Genomic DNA, 14,954 nt, shown 5'->3' with positions numbered 1-14,954 from the left:
GATAAATCAGCATATCAGAATAATTTCTGAAAGATTAGGTGACACAGAAGACTGGAGTTCAATGGCTGATGAAAATTCACAGAAATAAATTATATATTCAATTCAATTCAAGTTTATTTGTTTAGCGCTTTTTACGATACAAATCATTGCAAAGCAATTTTACAGAAAATTAAGTTTCTACAATATTTAGTAGTAGCTTATCAGTGGTGACTGTCAGTTTATGTGCATACGGCAGAAATGTTCGGAAAAATCAATAAAAGACGTAAACAAACAGACGATTTACACTATTAACAGCAATTATGCAATCAAACTTATAACAAAATGTGGTAGTTCTGTATGTTGTCTCAGGGTTAGCATCATCTGAGGTCCTCTGAGGGGGTCTGCATCATCTCTTCTCAGGTGTTCTGGATCCAGACTGGAGCTTGTGTAAATCCCGTGGCAAAACAGAGAAAAAAAAAGAGACATAATTAGCATAGCTGCTGTTCCAGCCAAGTAAAATTAATTAGATTAACCCAAGCTAAAGAATAATAATGCGCATTTGATCAGATATAACTGCAGTCCAAAATTATGAGATGCATTATTTGAATGCTGGGCCAAAGAGGTGTGTTTTTTAAATCTAGATTTAAACAGAGGAAGTGTGTCTGAACCCCGAACATTATCAGGAAGGCTATTCCAGAGTTTGGGAGCCAAATGTGAAAAAGCTCTACCTTCTTTAGTGGACTTTGCTATCCTAGGTACTATCAAAAGTCCAGCGTTTTGTGACCTTAAGGAGCGTGATGGGTTGTAGCGTGGTAGAAGACTAGTTAGGTACGCAGGAGCTAACCATTTAGGGCCTTATAAGTAAGTAATAATATTTTGTAACTGATACAGGAACTTAATAGGTAGCCAGTGCAGAGACCGTAAAAATTGGGGTAATATGATCATATTTTCTTGACCTGGTAAGGACTCTAGCCGCTGCATTTTGGACTACATGTAGCTTGTTTATTGAGGATGCAGGACAACCAGCTAGCAGTGCATTACAATAGTCCAGTCTAGAGGTCATGAATGCATGAACTAGCTTTTCTGCATCAGAAAAAGGTAACATGTTTTGTAGCTTGGCAATGTTTCTAAGATGGAAGAATGTTGTTTTTGTAACATGGGAAATATGATTTTCAAAAGACAAGTTACTGTCTAATATAACACCCAGATTTTTGACTGTAGAGGAAGTAACAGTACATCCGTCTAATTGCAAATTGTAATCTATGAGATTCTGTGTAATGTTTTCTGGTCCATATATTTAAGTATATTAAAACTGTTATTTTAAATGGTAATAATATTTTACAACATTACTTGGGTTTTTTTTTCTGTATCTTTGGTCAAATAAATGCAGGCATGATGAACAGAAGAGACTTCTTTAAAACACATTGATGATCGCAAACGTTTAAACAGCAATATGTTTCAGTTTTTTAATTGTTGTGGTTCCATATACTATTTTTATGAATTTTTAAATCTATGTATTTTGTATGAAACTGAAACCTTAACTGTTTTTATTACCATTTCCCCAAAAATCATAAAGATAGTGAGTATTAATCACTGCAAATAGCAAACAGATCAAAACGGTATTTTAACAAAACTTAACTTTTTTCACTTTTTCTACTTGTATTTAATATTTTCATTTTCACAAACTGTGAATAGGCAGTGTACAAACTTTTTTTTAATTATTATTATTATTTTTTTTTTTTACAAATGTAACCTTTAAAACGCGCTTGATTACTTAGTATATGTTGTTTTGGTGATTTTGTTGTTTTTACAACTCTTATACTGCATATTTCAATTTTGCTCGTTTTTTCAATAAAGGCCTCATGACGGGCCTAAACTAATTTCTATCTACAGCATACTTGCCTGAAAAGTGTTACTTTTCTCAGCGCTGATCGAGGATAGTCCAATCACAGTCGTGGTATCAGTCGGCGCCCCTCCCCCAAGCGCTGAAACGGAAGCGGGTTTCGCCACGTGACGTCATTCACATCCGTGCCATTAGCCGCCATTTCCTTTGTTAAGACGAGTAGAAAAGCCTCGGCACGCATTTTCTGCGCCATTCTCCCGCACAAGCCGCTCGGATTCTCTCCAGAACCCCCGTCAACCGTGAGCAACATGGACGCTAACAACAGCAACATTAAGCGGAAGAGCAGCGCCGGCGACGGTAAATATCTGCCGGAGTTACTGGCGGAAAAAGACAGCCTGGACTCCTCGTTCACGCACGCCATGAAACTCCTCTCTGCAGGTCAGTGCCGCTTCATTCATTCATGAACACTTCACACACAGCTGAATTGTTATTAGATAGCAAAGTCAGAACCGCTTTTCAAATTCGTTTCGTTCATATTCATACCGGAGAATCTCACGTGTGTCGGTGAAATGCGTGATGTAGGCCCAGAAGCACTGGATTTGGTTGTTGGGCCGCGCTTTTTTTTTTTTTTTATTATAATAATATGTTATAAATAGAAGTGTTCGGGTTGTGTTATGGTTTTCAGGTGGGTTTAGACCTATCACACAGTGAACTGCATACTTGTGGAATTTATTTTCATTTTTTCGAAAGCTGCGTGTATGTGACTCACTTCGGCAGGCATCGCTTGCATTTCTTTTGTGGAGAAAGACGATCCCATGATGCATTGCTCGATGGGTTGCAGACAATGCAGGAGAAGCGTGCGTTATGAATATAACTTATTCTGCACCGAAAACCAACAAAAGTGTAATTAATTATGCAAAATGTATAGTGTAATTAAAATGGTTTAGGGCAGTCCACTGATTTTTTTTCTCTCAACTTGAATTTACACGATTTTAGGTGTATTTCCCCACTGCCTTTTTCTGTTTTCTTTTTCTTGAAGCAAAAAAAAAAAAAGAGATTTTATGAGTAAGGCAGAATTTATTCTTAGTATTGTTTATTTATTGGATTTTATGTTATTATTTTTTTTTTAAACTGATGTCTATTTTCTTATGAGTGTTAAAGACCTGTAGGCCTGCGCTTGGATTGGTGCATTGGACTCAAACATGATATTCCACGTTAAAGTCCACGTAAAGTTTGCCTGTTGTGCGTTACATAGATGTGTGGGATGCAAATAAAAGTCAACACAGATTTTTTTTTTGCATTAAGAATCGATTTGCATTTTTTCGAGTTGCTGTGGCTCTGAGCTGATCTTGTGTTCTCTCTTGCAGAGATTGAAAGGGTCCAGAAAGGTGAACCTAAAAAAGAGTCCGAGACGTATCTGGATCTGTTCACCGCCAAGAACGTGAGGGTGAAAGAGAGAGTGCTCATCCCTGTGAAACAGTACCCTCGGGTAAGCCTTTTGTCTGACTTCTGTCTGTACGTTGCAAGGATTCGTTATTTGACATTTGGATTCACAAATGCATCAACGTTTCCCCTCAGTTCAATTTTGTGGGAAAGATTCTGGGGCCACAAGGCAGCACCATCAAACGTCTGCAGGAGGACACCGGGGCGAAGATCTCAGTGCTGGGCAAAGGATCCATGAGAGATAAGAACAAGGTAATGAACCAGGCTGCACTGCAGTGAGTTTACTGTTAAATTACTCTGTTACTAAAGATTAAACTGTGAAACCTGCAGGAAGAGGAGCTGAGGAAGGGTGGAGATCTGAAGTATGCACACTTGGCCATGGAGCTGCACGTGCACATCGAGGTGTTTGCTCCAATTCCTGATTGTTACCTGCGTATGGCTCATGCCATGGATGAGGTCAAGAAGTTCCTAATGCCTGTAAGTGTCAATGCAAGATGACCAATGCTACTATTTTTCATATTTTTTCCCCCATTACTCATTTAAATTCAACGTATGATCTGCGTTTTAATAAAGCAGATGCTTAATTTCCCCTGTTTTCAGTAAATGTTCACACAAATGGCCGGTAAAATTTCTTTATACTTTTCACATTTCGCGTCCTTAAGAGTTGATCAGAAAAGAGAATTACTCATCTGCGGTCACTCTTTGGGCTTTTGTATTAGACACTCTAGTTTTACTCAATGCCAAGGTATTATAACTCAGAGTATATTGTTATAAATTAAAACTTTAAAAAAAATCTAAAACCAAATTAAGATGCTAATAACTGGAAGTGCATCATCACAATCTGAAGTGTCTAATTATTTTTATAGTTTTTTTTTATTTTTATAAATTGGCTAAGTTGAAATTAACTTAAAAATATGCAGTAACTTTTTTTTTTATTTTTTTATTTTTTTTTTTTTACTATTGGTGCATCCCAAATTTTTTAAATGGGATTTCAAGGGGTTGTAATGCATTTTAAAGCCAGTTGTAATGAAAGTAATCTATTTAATTGTTAACTGACCGGCCTGATTGATCCTTTCTCTTGTGTGTCAGGTGGAAGGGCTTGAAGACATGCACCCGGATGCATTCATGGATCCAGGGTTTCTGAACGGTTCTCAGGATATTTCTGGCAGAGGCCCCCCTCCTGGCCGAGGCCGTGGTGGACCACCCCCAATGGGCCCTAGGTGAGATGATGATATCAAAAACATAGCCTCTGTTATGTGTAAGTGTTTGGAGTATGCAGTAATAATCCATATTGTTGTACTTGAAGGGGCCGTGGTATGCCTCCTCGTGGAGGACCCCGTGGAGGACCAAGGGGAGGTCCAGGACGTGGAGCTGCAGCGAGGGGAGGCCCCGCTGGAAGAGGTGGACCTCCACCCCCAAAATTCAGCCAGAGGAGGGAGCAGCCGCTCGGTCAAGACCACCAACCCAAACTCAGAGGATGACACCAGCAACCGCTCTCTCCCACCAGCAGCACCCATCCAAACCAGAAACCTACGGCGAATATGTAAATCAATATCCACAGCACCACTGTTAACTATAACTGTTATCTGCACTGCCATTCAAAAGCTTAGGGTCAGTATGATTAAACTGATCAAAAGTGAGAGACGTTTATAATGTTACAAATATTTCTACTTCAAATAAATGATGTTCTTTTGACCTTTCTATTCATCAAAGAATCTTGAAAAACATCTCAAATTTAGCCTTGTCACAGGAATACATTACATTTGAAAATATATTACAAAGTTATTTTGAATTGTAATTTCACAAAATACCTGTTTTACAGTATTTATCAAATATATTCCGCTTCAGTGAACATAAGCTTTACATATTATAATAAAAATTGGTAACAATCCCAAACTTTTGAATGGTAATGTACTACAGGACTGTTATAATTACATCCCCTTTTTGTTGTAATACTGGTTTGTGAATGCATATCCTACACATACTCATTCGGTAAAGTAACCAACCAGTATTTTGTCAAAACTTAAATTCAAAAGTCAATAAAATCTGCTCCTAAGAGTCATTTGTCAGCAAATCAGACCACACTGGTAGCTCTGAATGATTTATTTTTTGCTCTGCATTTAGCATTCGAAGTGTCTATTTGTTGTATGACTTTTTGCTGCTAATCTTTAGAAACAGTCGTTTCTCATTTTCAGTGAAAAGACCAAGTCTTCAGAAATATTTTTAGCTTGATACATCTCCATGTCTCCTGTATCTTCGCAGGCATATGAAGAACCATACGCAGAGCCTTCCTATGAAGGATATGAGGGCTACTACAGTCAGCCTGCTCCACAGCCGTGAGTGCTGTTTGCTGCTTTATTTTTCTCTTAATTAGTAGAGACTGGGGATGTGCGGTATACCACTAATGGAAAAATACGTATCTATTATATTTCAAACGGTACGATATCATAATTTTGCTCAATTCGTTATTTCATGCACTGCTGTTCCGAAGTTCACCTGTAGGTGGCAGTGCTTCCCAAATTGATGTAAAACCGATAAAACTGAAGAACGACGCCATTGATCAAACCAATGAAACTCTATTAACGCGCCCGCAACTAATAAATCCAGAGAGCAGTAGAAGTGAAATATGGCATTACTTTACATACAAAACAGATGATAAAAGTCTGCTAACTTGCTCAAATCGTGTGCTCAATCCTGATCTTTTCCGAGAATTAAGAGATCGAGGGGTTAGTGCATCATTCATAAATTCAGACTTAATTTAAAACTTTTATTCACAACCGATCAACGCACAAACATAGATGTGATGCAGTAAACACAATCTCAAACATGCAACGCTAGAACCAGTGACATTTTAGTCACATTTTGGCAGTTTTGCTATATTAATGTTAGTATCAATAATATGAAGGGAATGTTTCTGCCACATTGTCGACCGCTAACATGAAGCAGCCGAGAGAGAGAGATTTCTATTTAAAGCTTTTTCTTTGCCCATCTGAGTCTGAAATCTAAAAAAACATTCTGAGGTAGAGAGAAATAATAACGTGATTTTGAATATTACTTTGACTGTTAGATTGTAAATTGTTATAACTCATCAACAGCATTACAGCATTTGTATATCTAGGTCAATGATTATTTATAAATGATAAATCTATGCTACTAATACATGTTTAGTTTGTAAACGTTACTTTATGCATTAAACACATTCCCTAACATTAACCAAGATTATTAAATGCTATAAATGATAATTACTTTTATTATCCTCCTTTTTTTTTTTTTTTTTTTTTTTTTTTTTTTTTTTTTTTTTTTTTTTTTCAGTTCACTTATTTTTTGAGGCCGGGTTATTTGCCACCTATGGTATCGATTTAGTTACTTTCTGGTATCGTACCGAATCCAAAAATTATGGTATCGGCCATCCCTAGTAGAGACTTCTTTCTTTGATTGATTTCTGTGAATCTCTTCACACATTTTAGTTGTAACAAATAAATTTAACATTCTTTCTTATGGTTTCTCAGAAGCCATGCGTAATTTTATTCTCATCCAAAGTCTTGTCTTGATTTTATTTCAACTTTACAAACACTGTCTCTAAAACTGTTTTTCTTCCACAGAGACACAGAGTATTATGATTACGGTCACGGAGAGGCACAACGAAACTTACGAGTCTGTACAGTAAGACAAACTCATTTATCCACGCATCATTTAAATGTGCAGCTCTTTTTAGCCCATCATTGAGACAATAGAGCCAGTTCATACTACAGACTGTACTGTGTAAACGTTTTTCATGCTTAAAGGGTCATGAAAGCCCAGACTACTTTTTTCTGAGATTATAGCAGCGGTATTTTGTGTTGCACATCATAGAAGACAATGTTAGCATCCGATATTTTTAACAGTTTGGAGAAAACTGGTTAATTTTTAAGCTGTATTTTTTTTTTTTTTGCCCCAATTGTCATCTTCCTGGTGTTTTATTGTGTTGATGTCACAATTCCCAATGGGCCCTAGGTGAGATGATGATATCAAAAACATAGCCTCTGTTATGTGTAAGTGTTTGGAGTATGCAGTAATAAACTTGAGGGCCGTGGTATGCCTCCTCGTGGAGGACCCCGTGGAGGACCAAGGGGAGGTCCAGGACGTGGAGCTGCAGCGAGGGGAGGCCCCGCTGGAAGAGGTGGACCTCCACCCCCAAATTCAGCCAGAGGAGGAGCAGCAGCTCGGTCAAGACCACCAACCCAAACTCAGAGGATGACACCAGCAACCGCTCTCTCCCACCAGCAGCACCCATCCAAACCAGAAACCTACGGCGAATATGTAAATCAATATCCACAGCACCACTGTTAACTATAACTGTTATCTGCACTGCCATTCAAAAGCTTAGGGTCAGTATGATTAAACTGATCAAAAGTGAGAGACGTTTTTACAAATATTTCTACTTCAAATAAATGATGTTCTTTTGACCTTTCTATTCATCAAAGAATCTTGAAAAACATCTCAAATTTAGCCTTGTCACAGGAATACATTACATTTGAAAATATATTACAAAGTTATTTTGAATTGTAATTTCACAAAATACCTGTTTTACAGTATTTATCAAATATATTCCGCTTCAGTGAACATAAGCTTTACATATTATACTTAAAAATTGGTAACAATCCCAAACTTTTGAATGGTAATGTACTACAGGACTGTTATAATTACATCCCCTTTTTGTTGTAATACTGGTTTGTGAATGCATATCCTACACATACTCATTCGGTAAAGTAACCAACCAGTATTTTGTCAAACTTAAATTCAAAAGTCAATAAAATCTGCTCCTAAGAGTCATTTGTCAGCAAATCAGACCACACTGGTAGCTCTGAATGATTTATTTTTTGCTCTGCATTTAGCATTCGAAGTGTCTATTTGTTGTATGACTTTTGCTGCTAATCTTTAGAAACAGTCGTTTCTCATTTTCAGTGAAAAGACCAAGTCTTCAGAAATATTTTTAGCTTGATACATCTCCATGTCTCCTGTATCTTCGCAGGCATATGAAGAACCATACGCAGAGCCTTCCTATGAAGGATATGAGGGCTACTACAGTCAGCCTGCTCCACAGCCGTGAGTGCTGTTTGCTGCTTTATTTTTCTCTTAATTAGTAGAGACTGGGGATGTGCGGTATACCACTAATGGAAAAAAATACGTATCTATTATATTTCAAACGGTACGATATCATAATTTTGCTCAATTCGTTATTTCATGCACTGCTGTTCCGAAGTTCACCTGTAGATGACAGTGCTTCCCAAATTGATGCAAAACCGATAAAACTGAAGAACGACGCCATTGATCAAACCAATGAAACTCTATTAACGCGCCCGCAACTAATAAATCCAGAGAGCAGTAGAAGTGAAATATGGCATTACTTTACATACAAAACAGATGATAAAGTCTGCTAACTTGCTCAATCGTGTGCTCATCCTGATCTTTTCCGAGAATTAAGAGATCGACGGGTTAGTGCATCATTCATAAATTCAGACTTAATTTAAACTTTTATTCACAACCGATCAACGCACAAACATAAGATGTGATGCAGTAAACACAATCTCAAACATGCAACGCTAGAACCAGTGACATTTTAGTCACATTTTGGCAGTTTTGCTATATTAATGTTAGTATCAATAATATGAAGGGAATGTTTCTGCCACATTTGTCGACCGCTAACATGAAGCAGCCCGAGAGAGAGATTTCTATTTAAAGCTTTTTCTTTGCCCATCTGAGTCTGAAATCGAAAAAAACATTCTGAGGGAGGGAGGTAGAGAGAAATTTGGAATATTACTTTGACTGTTAGATTGTAAATTGTTATAACTCATCAACAGCATTACAGCACTTACAGCATTTGGTCAATGATTATTTATAAATGATAAATCTATGCTACTAATACATGTTTAGTTTGTAAACGTTACTTTATGCATTAAACACATTCCTAACATTAACCAAGATTATTAAATTTATGCTTGTTTTGTTTACTTTTATTATCCTCCTTTTTTTTTTTTTTTTTTTTTTTTTTTTTTATTTTTTTTTTTTTTTTTTTCAGTTCACTTATTTTTTGAGGCCGGTTATTTGCCACCTATGGTATCGATTTAGTTACTTTCTGGTATCGTACCGAATCCAAAATTATGGTATCGAGCCATCCCTAGTAGAGACTTCTTTCTTTGATTGATTTCTGTGAATCTCTTCACACATTTTAGTTGTAACAAATAAATTTAACATTCTTTCTCATGGTTTCTCAGAAGCCATGCATAATTTTATTCTCATCCGAAGTCTTGTCTTGATTTTATTTCAACTTTACAAAACTGTCTCTAAAACTGTTTTCTTCCACAGAGACACAGAGTATTATGATTACGGTCACGGAGAGGCACAAGAAACTTACGAGTCTTACAGTAAGACAAACTCATTTATCCACGCATCATTTAAATGTGCAGCTCTTTTTAGCCCATCATTGAGACAATAGAGACTACAGACTGTACTGTTAAACGTTTTTCATGCTTAAAGGGTCATGAAAGCCCAGACTACTTTTTCTGAGATTATAGCAGCGGTATTTGTGTTGCACATCATAGAAGACAATGTAAGCATCCGAAAATTTTAACTGTTGGAGAAAACTGGTTAATTTTAAGCTTTTTTTTTTTTTGCGCTATTTTCATCTTCTGGGTTTTTATTGTGTTGATGTCACAATTTGTGATGTAGCAATGGACTACAGTACATCGATGATGCGTCAGTGTCTATTCAGTTATTTACGAGACTGTGTGTTCTTATCCTATGAGAACATGCTTCACTTAATTATTCACAACAGCATGTGTTGATTTGTTGCTGTGACAAGCGCTTCAGACTGTGAGACTGCTTACATTAACTGAGAGAAACATTCATGGATCTGAGGAGTGTTTGTTTGCTTTGTAAGAGTTCGGCACAAACGCAGTTCAGTCACTTAGTGAGTAACTGTTTTGACAGCTCCATGACCCGACCCATCATAAGGCTTATATAAACGCTGCAGAATAAGACTTACCAGTTATGCAACAGTGTGTTCATATGTTTTCAATGAGTGGGAGTGAAATAAAACTGAGCGCAAAGCTGTGTGTGTTGTCTGTTTCCCCTATTTTCCCTCTGCTCCACAGCGCACAACGCCCACTTTTTTTAGGGGTGTTTTTTATTTTTATTAAAGAACTAACCAGTGCTGAAACAAAGCTTTTCATGACCCTTTAAACTACAGTACACACCCATGTGTCTCATGCCAGGAACACTGTGTAAAATGTACTATGTTCCTTGAATCACTTTTTCTTGGTGTGTGTTTGTTTCCAGCTGAAGATGACTGGGCTGGCGGTGCTTGGGGTGGATCCGGTGGAAAGGCTCCGACTGCCCGGCCGGGCAAATCGTATCGGGATCATCCGTATGGCAGATACTGAGAGCTGTCCGTCACAACGTTTGCCTGGCAACTTCCTCCCCTCGTAACCTCTTGTAACCACCTAAAGTAATTTTAGTTGTTATTTTTGTATTCTGTTTTGGTTAACACTCCTTTTTAATATTCTGAATCTACTCGAAGTAGTACAAAGACCATAAGTTCGACGTGACGCATTTTAAATTTGAGATGATATGCTGTGCTTATTCTCTTTTGTTATATAATTTTTTCTGTTTTTGTTCATTTCTTTTAATGCTTAAGTGTTTCTTCTCTGAAAAAGTCGATACCTGAATGAAATGGAGGAGAGAGAAAAAAAAAAACTGCCTGTTAATGTCACTTAGACTTATTCCAAACACGCTTTTGTAAGGCATAACAAAAATAAATAAATCTCTGAGGAATGCACAAAAATATTAGTTCCTGTACAAACCAACGTGTTACTTATTCTTCAAAGAACAAATTCCATTTGGTTTGAAGCTATTTACAGTTTGAAATTCTCAAAAACATCCAAACTTCGCATCTGCTGATTCGTTTTGTTAAATGAGCAAAACAAATATCGGAAAGTTTGTAGATTTTATTTGTAGTCGGATAAAAGGACAACCCTCTGAAATCTTTGTACGTACAATACTCAACTATTAGAAACTTTGGTGTTTATAAGTTTGCCGTTTCCGAAATATTAGCAAGCTTGTGTGCATTTCCTAACTAGGGAACTAAATATGTCCAAAATGTGTCCCTATCGGTTTGTCAATAAAGCTTAGTTTTCTTTTTCAGCCTTCAAAACTTTTGTATTTGACTCTTATTAAAGTGCTAATATTCATCCCATATAAAACTGTCAAACTTTTGCAAACTGTAAAACTGTCAAAATTCTGCATGCAGTTTATAACATCACAACATTTAGATGTTTTACTCACTTAATGCTGTTCAAAATATATTGTGTATAAACCGTTGATAAATTAGTCTACAATTATTTGTATTAAGTAGATCGTGAAAAATGTGCATATTATGTCTTGTAGAGGAACAATTGACCTCAATAGCATTGAAAACAAATATTTCCAAAATGTTACCTTGGTTCCCCTAATAAACTAATCTCAATTCTTTTTGTATATTATCTTTTTAAAGGGGTCATATCTTTTAAAATCAGCTCTTCATTAATCTTTTGAGTGATGTTGTTCATACTGTGACAACATGCTATATCATTTAGGTCTCAAAATCTTTAAGTAAAAATCAATTAAATTAGTGTAAAATGTTTGCCTGTTTCTGTTGCAAAAAACAAGTGGATTTGATTTAATATGACCCCTTTAACAAACAATAGTTAAGCTATTCAACATTAACAATGATTTATACACAATACTAAGAAAGTCCTGGAACTTTTTCATGTGTTTATACCTGTTTTAAAAGCGATAACCCTGTTGCAACTTTGCATCAGAGTCACTAAATCCCTCTGATGTCACAGAGACTCTACATATCTGTCTTCTATTGAGAAGGATCTTGAGGTAAGACCTGCAGAGTCACCTCTAAAAGTGCAAATAGATTCCCCTTTTTAAAAGGTAAAGTATACATGCACAAAACAATTTAGATGTTTGGTGCTCTGGTAATATCTGGTAATTTTGCGTGCAAAAAAAAAAAAGCAAAAGAAACTCCATGATATGCATTATTCAACCAGATCACTCAACACAAAGACTTTTGTAGCCCAGGGTGAGAGTTTTGACCGTGAAGATGATTCAAATGTTGCATTCGCTGGCTTAATAAACAACAAAATTGGGAAAGAAGGCGTAAAGTGTAACGCAATCTTCAAAAAGGTAATATCAACCTTAAATTTCTCTCAGCACAAATGTTCATTTACTCATTTCTACACAATCATTACAAATTCAAATTCCGTTGTTTGCAAATTCAAAAGTCAATATTCCTAAACCTGGCTAACACATCATAAAACATTACTTTTCTAAAACTTAGTTTTATATAGTAGATATTTTATGTAACTCTTGTTTTAAAAACCAAATAGATTGTAGTTTTAGACAAAATTACATTGTTCTTAAAAAGTGTTCTTGTAGCTGTACAAAATAGACAAAAAATGTCCTCAAATCTAACAAGTATGTAATGAGATGTGTGTAGAGTTGGACTTGTGTTTGTGGAGTTGTTGATTTGTGAGGTCTTGTGTATTAACTCATCTTTTGTGTTGCTCAGTGACTGATGCCGAGAGGTTCTTTCCAGACTGGCTTTACCAGCAGCTGCTACAGGTGAAGTGTGTGTGTGTGTGTGTGTGTGTACATATTTAATGACTTGCAAGCATGCAATAGTTTAAACTAGCAAATGTGAAAAGTAACCTTGCTAAGTTGTACATGAATAAACATTGTAGCATCTTGAGTTTATTGAAGCTGTGATTTGATTTTAGTAATTTAATCTGTGAGTGATAGGTTTAATTTTACCTTTACGTAATTTGGTGTTCCTGGTCAAAAATAGCTGGCCTTTTAAAAATTGCTTGTAAATCTCTCTATGCTGTATTATCAACTTATCAACAGTCTTTTTGGCTGCATGTTTTTCAATTAGAACAGGTTTTGCATTCATTTTGGAACTGATTAGTCGTACACCTCATTGATCTGAGCTTATGTACCTTAGTTTTTGAGTGAAAAAAGCATTATTTGTGGATAATTTTGGCAATTTTAACTCAAAAACTGATGCGCATAAGCTCAGATCAAAAAGGGATCTCATCAGTCAGTTCCAAAAAGAAATGTAGAATTGTGCATTTGTCTTGACATCTGCAACACTATAGCTTGCTAACATGATACTGGGTGGAGATCCAATTCTCTTTTCATGTCTTATCTTGTAATTGCATTACTGGAAGGGTTATGGAAAAGTCCACGTTTATTGGACCAAAGAATATTGGAATGCTGACAAATGGATATGCATTAATTCTGCAGTATTCATACATTAACATTATGTATTTACATATTAAATAAAAGGCAATTGTCTTGTGTAGCACCAAATTCCCCCCGTGGGCATTTTGGCAGTTCTTTTAAAGCTGTTTTCTAAGTAATATTCATGCATGCTTGTACAGCTCCTTAGTCATCAAGGTTTCATTCAGTTGTGACACTGTTCTACTTTTGTGCAAGTTTACATTTACAAACGATAGCATCTAATAAACTAACATTTTAATGCGTTCTCTCTGTGTTCCAGGCTTTTGGTGTCATTTAGTACTGAAGAGGAAAATGACGGCGCCTTTTAATACATTCTCGTGTGACTGAGGAATGTTTAGTGAAGATTTTAGTCTGTTTTTTAAACATGTTTGTTATTTTGTTACTTTTTTATACATGCATTTTTTGGATCCCAATAAATGATTTTATACTGTTTTACTGAAGTTGTATTACTGATTGTGTTTCAGAATGAGGTAGTATTGCACAAGTATGTTTAATTTAAGTAAAGAGCTTCTCTGGCAGTTTTAATCTATGTTTTTAGCCTAAATTTAGAGGGGTACTTTTTTTTTTTTTTTTTTTTTTTTGTTAAACTGTTAAAAAGACAGTAGTCTAAGGAGGAAATAAGCAATGAGGAAAAGTTTTACCCAATGTTGTTGCTGTGGATTTTGTTTGTTGCCCTGGTCATAATTTTGAAATATTGTCAATTTATTGCTGCATTAGGCCGATCAAAATCAACTAAAGTTTGTCAAGACGAACTTTGAAGTTGGCATTAGTGAACATAGCAAGTTTGAAATAAAAAAGCTTGAAATGTGAAGGTTTTTAGTTTGAAGTACTAAGGTTTTAAGTCTATGCAGTTTTATCAAGTCTATGGATGAAATTACAGAAAATTAATACTCTTGAAAGTGAAAGTCGTGACATTTGTCAAGTATGGTAACCCATACTCGAAATTGGTGCTCTGCATTTAACCCATCCAAATGCACACACACAGCAGTGAGAAGTGAAGTGAACACACACCCGGAGCAGTGGGCAGCTATATCCAGCGCCCGGGGAGCAACTGGGCGTTCAGTGCCTTGCTCAAGGGCACTTCAGCCATGGGTATTGAGGGTGGAAGAGAGCGCTGCTCTTATGGTTGCTATTTAGCTATTATGCTGTTACTTGGGTTTTCTGGGTGACTGCTAGTGTGTTATTGGTGGTTTATTCTATGTCCTTTGTAGAGGACGCCAGGACTAAGTACAAAAAAAGGCATGTGTAGAGAAAGCCAATGTTTTCTTTTTTTCATTCAGTTTTTAAGTTGAGACAACTTCAGTGTCCAGCAACCTGGATTAAACAGTCCTTTTTAAACCCAACTCAAGTCTTTATTTTTTAG

At 36.3% G+C, this 14,954-nt stretch overlaps 1 protein-coding gene across 1 annotated transcript; it reads left to right on the top strand.

Moving 5' to 3' along the window:
- The first annotated feature begins 1,997 nt into the window (after positions 1–1,997).
- On the top strand, positions 1,998–14,026 carry LOC109089140 (KH domain-containing, RNA-binding, signal transduction-associated protein 1-like). The gene is made up of 12 exons (XM_042769459.1): positions 1,998–2,260; positions 3,190–3,311; positions 3,401–3,517; positions 3,596–3,742; positions 4,355–4,485; position 4,876; positions 7,331–7,564; positions 8,277–8,350; positions 9,611–9,669; positions 10,583–10,751; positions 12,861–12,913; positions 13,851–14,026. The coding sequence occupies exons 1-10, from the start codon at positions 2,131–2,133 to the stop codon at positions 10,684–10,686; spliced, it is 1,119 nt and encodes a 372-aa protein (XP_042625393.1). The 5' UTR covers positions 1,998–2,130; the 3' UTR covers positions 10,687–10,751; positions 12,861–12,913; positions 13,851–14,026.
- The last annotated feature ends 928 nt before the right edge of the window (positions 14,027–14,954 follow it).

The sequence above is a fragment of the Cyprinus carpio genome, chromosome A13 (genome assembly GCF_018340385.1).
Source record: "Cyprinus carpio isolate SPL01 chromosome A13, ASM1834038v1, whole genome shotgun sequence".
NCBI lineage: Eukaryota > Metazoa > Chordata > Actinopteri > Cypriniformes > Cyprinidae > Cyprinus > Cyprinus carpio.
This window is presented reverse-complemented; position numbering and strand designations above follow the sequence as displayed.